Below are 14328 nucleotides of genomic sequence, written 5' to 3' on the forward strand. Positions count from 1 at the left end.
TCACAATTTGTAGCACTGTCCGAAGAAATGATTGTGGCCCTTTAGTTCTGAGACAAGTGGAAGGGCTGAAACAGAGACTTTGAAAGTTCTGTGACATGCTACGCTGCGAATTCCTGGACTTGCGCCATAGGTTTGAGAACTGTAGGGCCCTGCTAAATGGGCCAGATGTGCAACACATCAGAGGCTGCTACTCAGGTAGCTGACTGTGTACACAAGAGTTTTTTAGTTAGGCGACTCTCCATCCAACACAGATAACGATAACTGTAGGAAACTCAGAAGTATCAGCGTAAGATTGAAAGAATGCCTCCCACAGGTGAGAGTAATATAATCCTAATGATAAACTGTCGAAGCATTTGCAACAAAGTGCCAGACTTTGAAGCACTCATGAAAAGCAGTGAAGCTCATATAAGAATACACACAGAAATCTGGTTGAAACCTGAAATTGATAGCTGTGGGACTTTTTGGGGAAATTTTAAGTGTATATCAGAAGGAAAGGCAAATGGGAAATGGTGCATTTATTGCAATAGATTAGAAACTCAAATCCGCCAAGATAAGAATTGAAGCTGCATGTGAGACTTTTTGGGCAAGACTCAGTATCAAGGATGGGCATAAACTGATTATTGGATCCTTCAACTGCCTACCGCACTCATCTCCTGATGTAACCAAAAACTTGAGAGACAATCTCAGCTCACTTGTATGAAGTTCTCCAATCATATTGTTATCACTGGTGGAGACCATTAACTGGGAAAATTACTGTTCTGTTGGTATGGGCGTGATTAGACATCCTGAAAAACTTTACTAAATGCCTTCTCTGAAAACTACCTGGAACAGATAGTTAGGAACCCTACTGATGACGGAAGTATATTGGATCTAATGGCAACAAATAGATCTGACCTCTTTGAGGGTGTCCACATTGAAACTGGTATCAGTGACCATGATGTGGTTGTGGCAACAATGATTACAACAGTACAAAGAAAAAGTAAAACAAGCAGAAAGATATATACAGAGTCCACCAGAAAAATGTATACACACTTTAAGGAATGAAAAGAATTACTTATGTGTTTATTTTACATTTAATAATTGATCACACATGTCGTACAACCTCCAGTTCAGCACATGGTTACTTTAAATGTTCAAAATGTTCACCGTTGGCGGCTATACACATAACCAAACGACGAGTGATCACAGTGACTATGCCAATCAATGTTACAGTGGAGATTGCTGCACATGTCGCTGTAATCTCCTGGTGAAATTCCTCCAGTGTGCGTGGACTACGTCGATAAACGTTATCTTTCACAGTTCCCACAAGTAAAAGTTCATAGGTGTTAGACCTGGTGACCATTGAGGGAACTCAATGGGTCCTCTTCATCCAATCCAATGCCCTGGAAAATTGTTATCCAGGAAATCCCGTACTGCTAGGTGGCAGTGTGGTTGCACCCCATCCTGTTGGTAGACAACCTCTTCATCAACTCAACAAATCGCACATATACCTGTCAAAATTTATGTGCATAACATTTCCAGGTACATTCCTCCAGTGGCAGTAGCATCAAAGAAAAATGGTCCTACTAAGCCCTTAGATGATAGTCCACACCACACACGAGTCCCTGGTAGATTGACCGCTTTATCCAAATAAACATGTGGGTTTTCTGGTGTCCAGTACACACAGTTAGGCCGATTCATGGTTCCATTAAGTTTAAATTGTGCCTTGTCACAAATTGTTCATCATCAGTTACCAATTGCTGATACGATTAGCAAAATTGCACTCAGTGATCAGGATCGTCATCATTAATCGCATGCAGTAATCATGAAATGTAAACTTTAAACTTTGCAGTTTCAGAATTCTTCATACACTTGTACTGCTAACCCCCACTTCACATGCACATTGCATAGCAGACTTCTGTGGAGAATTAACAAATGTTTCCAACACGAGAACCGACGAAGCAGGACTTGTAGTTGCATGCTGCCTTCCTATCTTCCCTTATGAATATCATAAATTGTTCCTTGCAATTCAAACTTGTCAATGATGTGTTTAACTGTTAGGTGGGTTGGCAGTTCTGTTTCAAACTCCCACCTACACTAATGTTGCACTTCAATGGCATTATTAAACTTGAAAAACCACTTCACAATACATTTTTGTTGCTCGAATGTCAAGTGTGCTTCAGCCATCTTGTTTTCTCAATACCGATATGAAAATACTAACATCTGTTGAGCCAAAGACCATACTACAACACACTCATAACTCAAATCAAACGTCAATATTGATATCTCAACAGAGCCTAACAAAGAGTGTGTACTTTTTCTGCCGGACTCTGTATATGTTAACTAGATAAAAAGTCAGTAATGTCATATCTCCATGAGGAACTTGAAACTTTCAGCACAGGTTAGGAGAATGTAGAGGAACTCTGGCTCAAGTTTAAAAGAACAGTCGACCATGCACTGGATAGATATGTACCCAGTAGAACAGTTCATAGTGGGAGGGAACCCCCTAGTATACAGTCATTGTAAAGAAACTTCTAAATAAACAGATAATATTGCATAGTAGGTGTAAAACAAACTGTACAGCTACAGATAGAGAGATGTTGAATGAAACACATTCGGCTATCAAGAGAGCAATGTGTGATGCATTCAAGGACCAAAGTAACAGAATATTGTCAAATGACATTCCACAAAATCCAAAGAAATTCTGGTCATGTGTAAATCTGCTGGTGGCACCATAGTTAGTGTACAATCCCACGCTAATGAGACAGGAACTGAAATTGAGGGTAGTAAAGCAAAAGCTGAAATGCTTAACTCCATTTTCATATGTTCCTTTAAAAAGGAAAACCCAAGAACATTGCCCCAATTTAATCCTCGTACCACTGAAAAGATGAATGAAATAAGTATTAGTGTCAGCTGATGTTGGGAAACAGCTAAAATCATTAAAGTTGAACAAAGCTCCAGGCCCTGATCAAATCCCTCTCAGATTCTATACTAAATTTGTGGCTGTGTTAGCCCTCTTCTCACTCTAATCTAGCGCAGATGCCTTGAACAAAAATCCATGCCCAGTTCTTGGAAAATGGCACAGGTCACACCCCTCTACAAAAAGGGTAGTAGAAGTGATCCACAAAACTACTATCCATTATCCTTAACATCAATTGGTTGTAGAATTTTACAACACATTCTGAGCTCAAAAACAGTGAGTTATTCTGAACAGAATAACATCCTCAATGCTAACAAGCATGATTTTTGAAAACATCGATCATGTGAAACCCAACTCACACTTTTCCCACATTAAGGCAACCAAGTAGATGCAGTGTTCTCTGATTTCCAAAAAGCATTTGACTCAGTACCACACCTACGCTTGCTGTCAAAAGTATGATCATAAGGGGTATCAAGTGAAATCTGTGACTGGACTGAGGACTTTTTGGTAGAGGGGCCACAGCATGTTATCTTGGATGGAGAGTCATCATCAGATGTAAAAGTAATTTTGGGTGTGTCCCAGGGAAGTGTGCTGAGACCCTTGCTGTTCATGTTGTATATTAATGACCTTGCAGACCATATCAATAATAAAATCAAGCTTTTTGCATATGATGCTGTTATCTACAACAAAGTACTATCTAAGATAAGCTGCATAAATATTCAGTCAGATCTTGTTAAGATTTCAATATGGTGCAGAAACTGGCAACTTGATCTGAATGTTCAGAAATGTAACACTTTGTACTTCACAAAACAAGAAATGTATATGCTATGGCTATAATATCAATGAGTCACTGTTAGAATCGGCCAACTCATACAAATACCTGGGTGTAACACACTGTACGGATACGAAATGGAATGCCCACATACGTTTAGTCATCGGTCAAGCAGGTGGCAGACTTCGGTTTATTGGTAGAACACGGGAGAACTGCAATCAGTCTACAAAAAGAGAGTGCTTACTAATCACTCATGCAACCCAGCCTACAATATTGCTCAACTATGTGGGATCTGTACCATACTAACAGGGGATGTTGATCATATACAGAGAAGGGCACCATGAATGGTTATAGGTTTGTTTAATCTGTTGGAAAGTTATCACAGAGATACTGAGAAAACTGAAATGGTAGACTCTCGAAGACAGATGTAAACTATTCCAAGACAGTCTATTAAAACACAAAGATCACAAGGAGAAGATTAGAATAATTACTGCATGCACACAGGCGTTTAAACAATCATTCTTCCCACGCTCCATAAGTGAATGGAACAGGAAGAAGCCCTAATAAGTGGCACAATGGGAAGTACCTTCTGCCATGCACCTCACATTGGTTTGCAGAGTACAGATGTAGATGTAAGTGTTTTGCAATTTGGTTTACTGTTTTTGCTCGAAGTGGCACGCAGTTAAGTTACTGATAAATTTGGTCACAAAAATGTTTCTCCGAAGTTCATGTCAGTTGATCTCTCTATGTAGCTGGATTGGAAACCTCACATTTTGCAAACTTTGTTGTCCAGAAGTTTGTTTATAAAAGATACAAGTGTTAACACTTTTGGGATCAGTTCTTGAGACAGACAGGGATGATCTTACCCAAAACCAAATTTGCTGCCCAAGTAAGTGATTTTTGAACCTTAGTATCTCAGATAGGTCACCTGACCCATACTCAAGTAAGCTATCACTTAAAAAGAGTACCTTTTTCTCTAATATACGTAAAATTGCACTGAAATTATCCAGCAAAGATCTCATGCAAATGACAATTGGGTCATTCCAATGCAATGTGGAAATAAAGATCAAAAATCAACTTTTACGAAACTTAATCCTCTCTAATGCCACAGTGACACTAAAGCTTTATATTTTATTGTTTTGCTATAGCTACAGTTATCACAGAAAAAATAATTTTTTGGATAGTGCATAATGATGGACATTCCAACAGGCTTCTCATGGATGATGCTGTTGCATACACAGACGATGTAGCAGTGGAAAATTGTAGCGAAATGCAAGGATACATGCAGAGAATCAATGCTTGGTGTTGGGATTTGCAACTGACCTTCAACATAAACAAATGTACCATATTGTGTATAAATAGGAACAAAGTCTCATTACTGTATGATACACAAATGCAGTGCAATTACTGAAAGCAGTCACATCCATAAAATATCTAGAAGTATGCCTACAAAGTGACAAAGTGCAATGTCCAAATAAAACTAATCATCCATAAAATGGATGTCAGACTGAGATTCATTGCAAGAATCCTCAGGAAATATAATCCACCCTCAAAAGAAATTGCTTGCAAAACTCTCATTTGACCAGTACTTGAATATTGCTTGTCAGTCTGGAATCCATACCAGCAGGATTGAGAGAGGAAATGGAAGTGATTCAAAGAATAGCAGCACATTTCGTACAGGTTCATTTAGAAAGCACAAAAGTATCACAGAGATGTCCCGCCAACTCCAGTGGCAGACACTGCACGAGCTGCATTCTCCATCACACTGTACCTTACTGTTAAAAGTTTGGGGAGTGTACATTTCTAGAAGAGTCAATTGTTATATTGCTTCCTCCTACATATGTCTCATGAAAAAAACATTAAGTTAAAATTAGAGGGGTTTAAGCTAAAATGTAGGCTTACCAGCAATTGTTGTTTTTGTGAAGCACTCCTGAATAGAATAGGAAAAGGGGAAAGGGGCAGCAGTACAGAAAAAAACCCTTCGCCACACACTGGAAGATATCTTGCAGAGTGGCTTGGTGAAGATGAGCTACAGAGTTCAACAAAAAGTTGTAGAAATGATTGCACTTCATTAGCCATGATTCCAGACCACCCCTGTGTTTGAGGAGGAAGGTGATGCAGCAATCAACTATAAGCTATTGCAACAATATGTGAAGCACTAAATGTTCTCTCGGGTGGACAACTATTTTTTTTTTCTAAATTTAAATTCAACTTTCTAGTATGTAATGTCCCGCAAGTAGCATGAAAACTATGAATATTTATGATATATTAGGTTTGCAAGTTGTAAGTTTTCAAATTTTTAGAACCATATTAAACAAGAAAAAAGGACAAAACCAAAAGTTGTGATTCCACCCATCTGCTTTGACCCATGACATCACCATCTGCTTCGAACTGTGACGCCATGAAGATGGTAGACATCAAGCATATACAATACAGCAATGACGACATCACTCATTACACGACAAACAAAAATAAATAAGATGTGAAATATTTTACTCACGCAAGAGCTCGAAACTAATGGGCCAGTCATGAGAAGTCCGTGTGGAACCAAGCCAAATACATGACAATAAGAATAAGGGCACCATTACGAAACAAATATTAACCCAAAAATCAAGTACATGAAATTCCAAAACACTGAACACAACTAAAAAATGTAAAAACAAAAAATGACTGGGATAGAAAATTTCATGTGACTTGTATAGTTTAAACGAAGACCATGATATCGGTAACCCACACACAATTTGAAAATCCAGAACTGCAAATTTCACTTGACCTGTACAGTTCAAACTCTCTCAACAATACAAAACCAACCCGCAACTCAAAAACCTGCTCCTCACAACAAATATCACTTGACATTTATAGTTCATACGAAGTGCTCGATGCCATGAACACACACAACTCCAAAATCTGGTTACTTAATTTCTACTGAGCTGAAAAAATGTATTCAGCATCACAAATTTTATCTTCCTTATTTTTGTAGGTGACATAATACCAGTGATCAGAATAACTGATGCTTTCAGCAAGTGAAGACTTGCAAAGTGTTCTCTGGGTAACTATGCTTCGAGTTGCCATTTGCTGACATCCAATTCCAGCAAAAAGCTGTTAAATAATACAGAATTTTCTGCTGAAGAAAAGGAACTGTCGTTGAATCATTCTGGTCAGAGCTTCAGTGATAATTGTACAATTTCTCTTCATTATAATGTCATTTCATTGACAAACTTTGAACTTTTGCTGTAATTCTCTTCCAATGAAAAATCATCACAATTGGGAATATTTAGTACAGTTTAATGCAACCTTGTCAAAGAATCTGAACAATTTAAATAAGCATGGTTCAGATGGGCAACGGTTGTGTTTAGGCTGCAGTGTTGCACTACAATTATATGCAGGTGGAAGCCTGTAATACAGTTCACAGCAGTATAAATTCTCTCAAGGCTTCCGCTCTTAATATCCACAGGATTAAATAAATATGATTTAAAAGGCTACATCAAATGCAATGTTAATCAGGCACGAAGCTTAATAGGTATGTAAGTAACATCTGCTAGAAGTGTCTACCCCAAAGAACTGCAAAATTAGTTAGCATGTTCAGGCAGAAAGAAATGCACAAGTTGTTCCGATTATATGCAGCTGTTGTCAGACTTGAAGCAAAACTCTACTCAAGCTGTCAAAATTCAGGTTCTCACATTAACTTCAGGGAGTTGGTACATTTACAAAAATTCTATACAGAATTTTGTGTCTCAGAATGAGCAATTCAGCCAGCCATGAAGTAGAAAAGTTAAAAGGGTGTGCTATTAGCACCAAGGAAAACACAGGCAGAGACTTGTCTGATGGACTAAAGAATCAAGCGCTCCAAATTATGTAGATGCATTCAGCAAGCTCTGCCCTAGCATGAAAGATTATGTTTCTGTCAGAATTGATGGCACAAAAGTTTAGGAATAAAAGCAACTGTTGCTAAACAGCCTGGCAGGAATGTTATTGTTTATCACACCAGAAACTTCCTTTTCAAAATTCTATGAACTCAGGCCGAAATGTTGTCACTCTGCCTCTCTCTCTCTCTCTCTCTCTCTCTCTCTCTCTCTCTCTCTCTCTCTCTCTCTCTCACACACACACACACACACACACACACACACACACACACACACACTCTCTCATGTGTTTGCAGTGGAAGACAGAATGTTGTCAAATTCATCATAGACTATACATATTTTATGGGTTTGTCAGCTTGCAGTACTGAATCAAAAGCTTGTATGTTACATCCTGCAAGACTTGCCTTGCAGGGTATGCATTTTAATAACAACTTACTGATATGTACAAGAACACTGATCCTGAAGAAACCATGGAGTACGAACAATGTATCCAAACAGATCATGCATAATTTGAAACTAAGCAACTGCTGGTAGAAGATTTTATCAGAAAGATAACAAAAATCTCAGACCTGACCAATCAACACTTGTTTCCTTAAAGTAAAATACAATATACCAAAACTGTGAAACAAAACTGTAAGCTTGGTGATGTAATTGCTCCGCTATATTTTGTAGGTTCTTATTGCATTGTTGTGTAGGCACTGTCCAATGTTATCAGTAGAAAAATGGTAAAGCTACTGTGCATCTCACTATTGTCTATTTTGTTCAAAAATGATCGAATACAATGCAAATCTTTGTGATTAGGGCCAGCCTAACACACGATACAGCTGCTGCTTAAAAAGGGCTATGTTTTCTCATACGCCAAAATACTGATCTGCATGAGAAACTTTACTGGATAACTGCAGGCCTTCAATGAAAAAAGCTTTCAAGAAAATTTGATGTTTTGCAGAGAAAAAAATGCTCTTTTAAACGCTAGCTACACCAAATGTAGATCAGGCATCCCTTCTGAGGCACAAAGGTTCAAAAATCACTTGCTTTAGAGGCAAATTTGGATTTCGGCAATTTCATCCCTGCTTATCTCAAAAACTATGAACCCAAATGTGATGTAATTTGTAAATTTTGTTAACACGATACCAGGGGTCAACGGAGGCATCCAATCCCACCCGTCGGCTTTGACCCGTGACATAAGGGTGTCATGGTGTATGATGTCATTACGGCGCGGAGTTTAGTTTATGAGTTGGTTGTGTTTGTAGATGTCATCTTGTTCTATTATGGCACAGAATTTGGTTGTGTCTGTAGATGTCATCTTGTTGTGTTACGGCACAGAGTTTAGTTTGAGTTTGTTGTGTTTGCAAATGTCTTCTTGTTGGGGTTGGTGCTGTCCTCTGGTGGTGTGTGTATGGTTCACGTGTTACGTGGTGTATTGGGTTCATCTGAATGTCGTTGGTCACAGTGTGAATTAATTTGTATTGACTGTGATTGAAGAACAGAAATTGGTTTCAGTGAGTTAGCAATTAATGTTTTATTTTTTTTTCCCAATTGGTGTTATTGGCTTGCTGTTCGTCATGTTTCAGATGTTAATTTATTTTGTGGTTTCTTTTGTTAGGTATGGATATGACAGTGAAATTTAACAGTTTCGCGGTTCTGTGCTGAGATGGTGGACAACATAACGCCCCTCATAAAATGTTTGCAGATGTTTGGACTGCTGGCCAAAATAGTCAAGTGCAGTGTCTGTAAAGAGAATATGCAGTTGGCCAGAGTTCTGGCATATCAGACCAGGGATTATTACATGTGGCGGTGCCGAAGGGATAACCTTTGGCGCTCCATAAGACGCGGTACCTGCTTCGAGAAGTCTTGGTTGGCCATGAGGGAGATAGTTTTGATGACTTATTATTTTTATTATAGACCCTCTATAAGTTTTTGCATGCACGAGACTGATGTGGGTGAGAGGACGACTTTAGATTGGTTTTCTTTTTGTGGGGAAGTTTGTTCAGAAAGTGTTAAGTATAGGGGTAAGTTGGGTGGGCCAGTTTGGAAAGAGAAAATAGAGGAGAGGTAAGTCTCCGGTTGGTTTAGGGTGTGGGGGGGGGGCATTATTTGGGGGGTGGGGGTATGCAGATAGTGTTTTCAGGGTTTTGGAGGGGAATACAAAGAGGAAATTGGTGGGGCTAAATGAAGAGTATATAGAGGAGGGGAGTATGGTAGTTTCAGATGTTTTTTCATCTTATCAGGGTTGGGGAAGAGGGGTTACGATCATTTAGTTGTCAATCATGGTGTAGAGTTCAAAAGACCGGATCATGTACTAATAACATAGATGGGATTTAGGGGACGGCTAAATCGGTCATAGGGAGGGGGGAAGAGGCGCTCTTCTAACCTGCAATCTCATTTAGATGAGTATTGCTGGCTGAAGTGAGTCCACACGAGTCGGCTTTGACCCGTTACGTAAGGCTGTTGTCATGTGTGACGTCATGACTGCGCGGAGTTTGGTTTGCGGGTGTGGCGTGTTTGTAGATGTCGTGATGTTGTGCTCTCTGGTGGTATGTTCAGGGTTTTCGTTTGTGTGGTGTAATGGGCTCAGTTTGCTTTTGCTCTTTGTCCATAATTGTTAGTGTTGGCTCTGTTTGCAGTGGAATTCGTTTCAGCGAGTTAATGATTTTGTGTGAAGGTTAATTTAGTGTTGTTCGCTATACATTGTGTGGTAATTTTGGTAAAATTAATCGGTTGTTGTTACTGTTCAGGAATGGATATGTCGGATGAAATTAACAGTGTGCAAGTCAAGGGAAGTGCTCGATCACAATGTGTGGCTGTGTATGTTGATATTGGTATCGGGAGATGTTTTTGAGCTATATAGGACAAGGGAAGTGTTTATCCTAATTTATGGGATCAGGAGCTGCAGTTGAGCTATATACGTCAAGGAAAGATTCCAGATGAGATTGTATTTAGTGGTATTTGGGGAGTTTTGTGTTGTCTGTTTTTTTCGTCGTTTTGTGTGGTTTTGTATGGGGGTGGCTGTGTAAATTTGTTTATATTTAGTTTGCCCCCACCCAAAAACACCCAATTTTCCGCGCTTGTCCAGTTAGTGTCATTAGGCTTTGTGTGTGTGTGTGTTTTTCGATGTATTTTCGTCCTCATAATGTGTAAGTACCGACTTTATATGCGCCATATTGGAATCGTGGTTTATAGTCGTTTCCGCCATATTTGTGACGTCATGGGTCAAAGGCAAATGGGTGGAATCGGACGCTTCTGTAACGCCGGTATCAGGTAATAAGACTCAGAAAAGGAGAACTTTCTAAATCAACTACATAAAGGGAATCAAGCCAACAAACTTGGAGGAAATTTTATTACGATAAAATATACTGATAAATTTGAGTGCCACTTGGAACAAAAATAGTGAGCAAAATGACACAACACTTACAGAATATGTTCAATGCAAATTATTCAACTACGTTGCTAAATATTGCGCACTTTGGACATGGCTTAAGACTCTCAAATGTCCCAGACATATTTGCGTACTCTTGGCTTAAGAGGCCCCTACTCAAAAACTATTAAAATCTGAGAGACAGTAATTTGTTGACTAAATCTCCCTTTGGTCACTTAACGGCTATGTACACCAAATCTGAGCAAAATTGAGTTGGTAGAGCGGTGATTATGCCTAATAATAGGCCATGTGGCACGAAATTATTCTATTTAAACTGACAGCTTTTGGTGGACCTGGATCAAATTAAGGATCATAATGAAGTATAATGGTTACCATGGCATATCATACTTAAGAAACCACTTATAAAGAAACATTTTTTTAACTAAGATAACGCTTAACATTCAGTAACGCCAAAAATACAGTGACTGTACTCACAAGGTGGAGGAAGATAGCCATAGAACAGGACATCTCCACAGGAGGACTGAGTGAGATCTTCGCACAACATTAACCTCTTCACTAAGGGAGCAATAGCATAATACTCAGCTTCATGTCGGAAAGCACGTAAGTCCACACTTAAATCAATATCTCTCGTCCGCAAATAGTTCAAAATTGTTGCAAACAATTTCGGATCTCTGTCGATGAATATAGCGCCTGTTTCATCTCGCAGGCTTGATATTCGTCCGCTAAGAAGGGCTGTAAAGAAAGAATCTGGCACCCACATTAAAGTTTGCCGAGAAGTTGAAAACCTGTAAAGCAGAAATACGAGAAAAGTATCGACAATATTTCGTGTGTTTGAATTTAAGTGACGAAAAATTGTTACACTTGATAATACCTTGTTCCTCCTACATTTAGATGAACAATGTCACCGTTACTTGGTGGATGGAATGCTGCCATTATTAACAACGAAAATTAACACTGATAACAAAACGTATTTACTATTTCATTGTGTCAGTCATTCAATCCAAACAATACAAAGACCATAGCATACATGTCAACAAAAACGATGCGGAATCACAGATGAACAGCTGTAACTCGATTTGTCGAATTCGATAGCCATTCCACTCTGTTAAAACATAATCGCGACACTCCGTCTCGTTTTTGTTACTCACGGCGATACAGCGATACAGCGCCCCAAGCAGCCAGCAAGCAACACTTCCGAATACGATTTCGGACGAGTGCGAATACTAACGTTAATATTGATTTGTAACATAGTTTTTAGAATAGGAAGACTATGTAGAGCAATGAAAATCAACAATAACTGCAAAATGAAACCACATTTGTCAGGTTTTAGTTTCCTAAGAGCCCTGGGAGGTAAGAAACGGTATATTACAGTACAGTTTATATACGATTATCTTTTAACGTACAGTTATCTACCGTCCTTTAGTAAAAAAAAAAAAAAAAAATGCTAGTAAACACAAGAAGATCTGTCGTTTGTAGAAAGATGTTGTATAGATTCCCATAAAAGTGGAGTTCTGTTCGCTAGAGTTTCAGCCAAATCAGCGACTATGGAGAGAAGAAAAACCTATATAGAATATAATAGCACATTATTTAATATAAGAAATAAGGCACCACAGCAGTAGCTTCAGGGAGAACGACACAGACTTGATAATAAATCGTCAAAAGCAAGAAAACTGTGCCCCACACAGGAAAGATCAGCTCCACTGTCGTTGCTACATTTGAGACACAAACGGCAATAATGTTTAACACATTCGTTTTTGAAGCAAAATTAATTGTATATACAAAATTATTCTTGTGTTAGAAAACCGAGAGAAGTGTAAGAGTGGGCGAATCATTACTTTCCATAAAAATTTTTAAGTGTCAGTTAAAGTGCCTGTCATAATAACAACAGACAACAGAAATATAGGCTTCACATGCATGTAATATATGTTTATATTCTCTTGCTTTCAGTGGAGTTAGTTACAAACACATAAAGTATTTCTTCATGCATATATTATAGCTTCTGTCACTGAATCACTGTAATTTGGCTGGTTTTACATACATTTACATGTATCTCTGGTAATTTGCTAACACATCAAATGCACAATTATACGGTAACAATTACATATAAACGACTATCAATTACTTCTGTACTGCATGAGTTCATTTCCTTGCAACCTCGAGAAATTAGAAAAAAACACTAAGAATCTGCTACAATGAAAGTTCGTCTTACGTCGCCTAGTTTACAAAATAATGAGTCAAAGTTTTAAAATTCGTAACAATGCAATACCTAAAACTATTTTAATACCGAGGAGAGTAAATGACAAGCAAGATAGAACAGAGCCGTAGAAAATAGAGTCTGTAAAATGGTAATGGCATTCCAAATGACAAAAAACATATATCACAAAAAAAGATTGTCCTCAAATACAAAACTAAGAGACAATCAACAAATGGTAAGGCCTGAAACACTGTAAGCAGCAAAAAAACTTAACCTAACAGGATTTGGTGATCTTGAAACAGTGAAAAAAGCTGAAAGAAGAATTCTAAAGAAAATTCTGGGACCTAGAAGTAATAGTAATGTTGAATACAAACCGAGAGCTCTATTTGAAAATGGAAAAGCTAACTGATGTTACGAGGAAAAGAAGACTACAGTTTTGTCGAGCCATACATCGAATGAATGGTAATAAACTAACCAAGTAAATTTTCTACTTACTAAACAGCTACAAATTCAAACCCATATGTTTCACAAAATTGACAAAAAATGAAAAAGAGAGGAATTAGAATAGACATAATAGATAACAGAATAATTTCTAGAGAATCAACAGGGTTTCAGAAAAGAAAGAGGTCTGCAAAAGGAAGAAATTGGATCCAGGAAGAAAAGGAATGACACTCTCGAAGACTGAAGGAAGTCTCGAGGGCAACAAAAATTAAACAGAAAGAGGCAACCAAAAATTAATTTATTGTGGCCTCTAAATGGATTATTCGAATAAATAAATGTATTATATTGAACAGAACTATTACCCATTCCAGATTAAATACCATCTTTCAACTAGCAAATACACCCAACACTCCAGTGCGAGATTCCATCAAAAATAAACAGTAACTAAAAATAATATCCAAAAGCGAAGTGTGATCTGCTATAGAGCTGATACGTTTGAGGAGAAGAGTCCATGATATCGACTTTAAACAAAAGCCTGAGTAATTCCAGACATAGAAGTAACTCCTTTACAGTTTCTATGTGTAAATATAGTTATCTTTATTGCATCACAATTATAATAATATTTCTTATGTGTGTGGCAGTATACAGTTCAGAAAATGCTGCTTGTATTTGCACATGGCAACTCTACAGACTAGCCCTGATGGCTGCAATGGCATTCTCTGTCAATGGCCTCATTCTTATGTGGTATGGAGGATCACAGTGTCAGAACACCTTCCTTCTGAC

The 14328-nt window shown here is 38.2% G+C and overlaps 1 protein-coding gene across 1 annotated transcript in view; it reads right to left on the reverse strand.

Annotated features, from left to right (window-relative positions):
* Positions 1-12182, reverse strand: part of LOC126268191 (BTB/POZ domain-containing protein KCTD3) — a 225565-nt gene extending 213383 nt beyond the window's left edge. Inside the window, exons 1-2 of the mRNA XM_049973801.1 lie at positions 11782-12182; positions 11385-11695 (exon numbers count right to left, since the gene is read on the reverse strand). Of these exons, the coding sequence (XP_049829758.1) occupies positions 11385-11695; positions 11782-11843 (373 nt within the window). The 5' untranslated portion in view covers positions 11844-12182. The remainder of the gene's footprint in view (positions 1-11384; positions 11696-11781) is intronic.
* Between the last annotated feature and the right edge of the window lie 2146 nt (positions 12183-14328).

The sequence above is a fragment of the Schistocerca gregaria genome, chromosome 4 (assembly GCF_023897955.1).
Source record: "Schistocerca gregaria isolate iqSchGreg1 chromosome 4, iqSchGreg1.2, whole genome shotgun sequence".
Taxonomy (NCBI): Eukaryota; Metazoa; Arthropoda; class Insecta; order Orthoptera; family Acrididae; genus Schistocerca; species Schistocerca gregaria.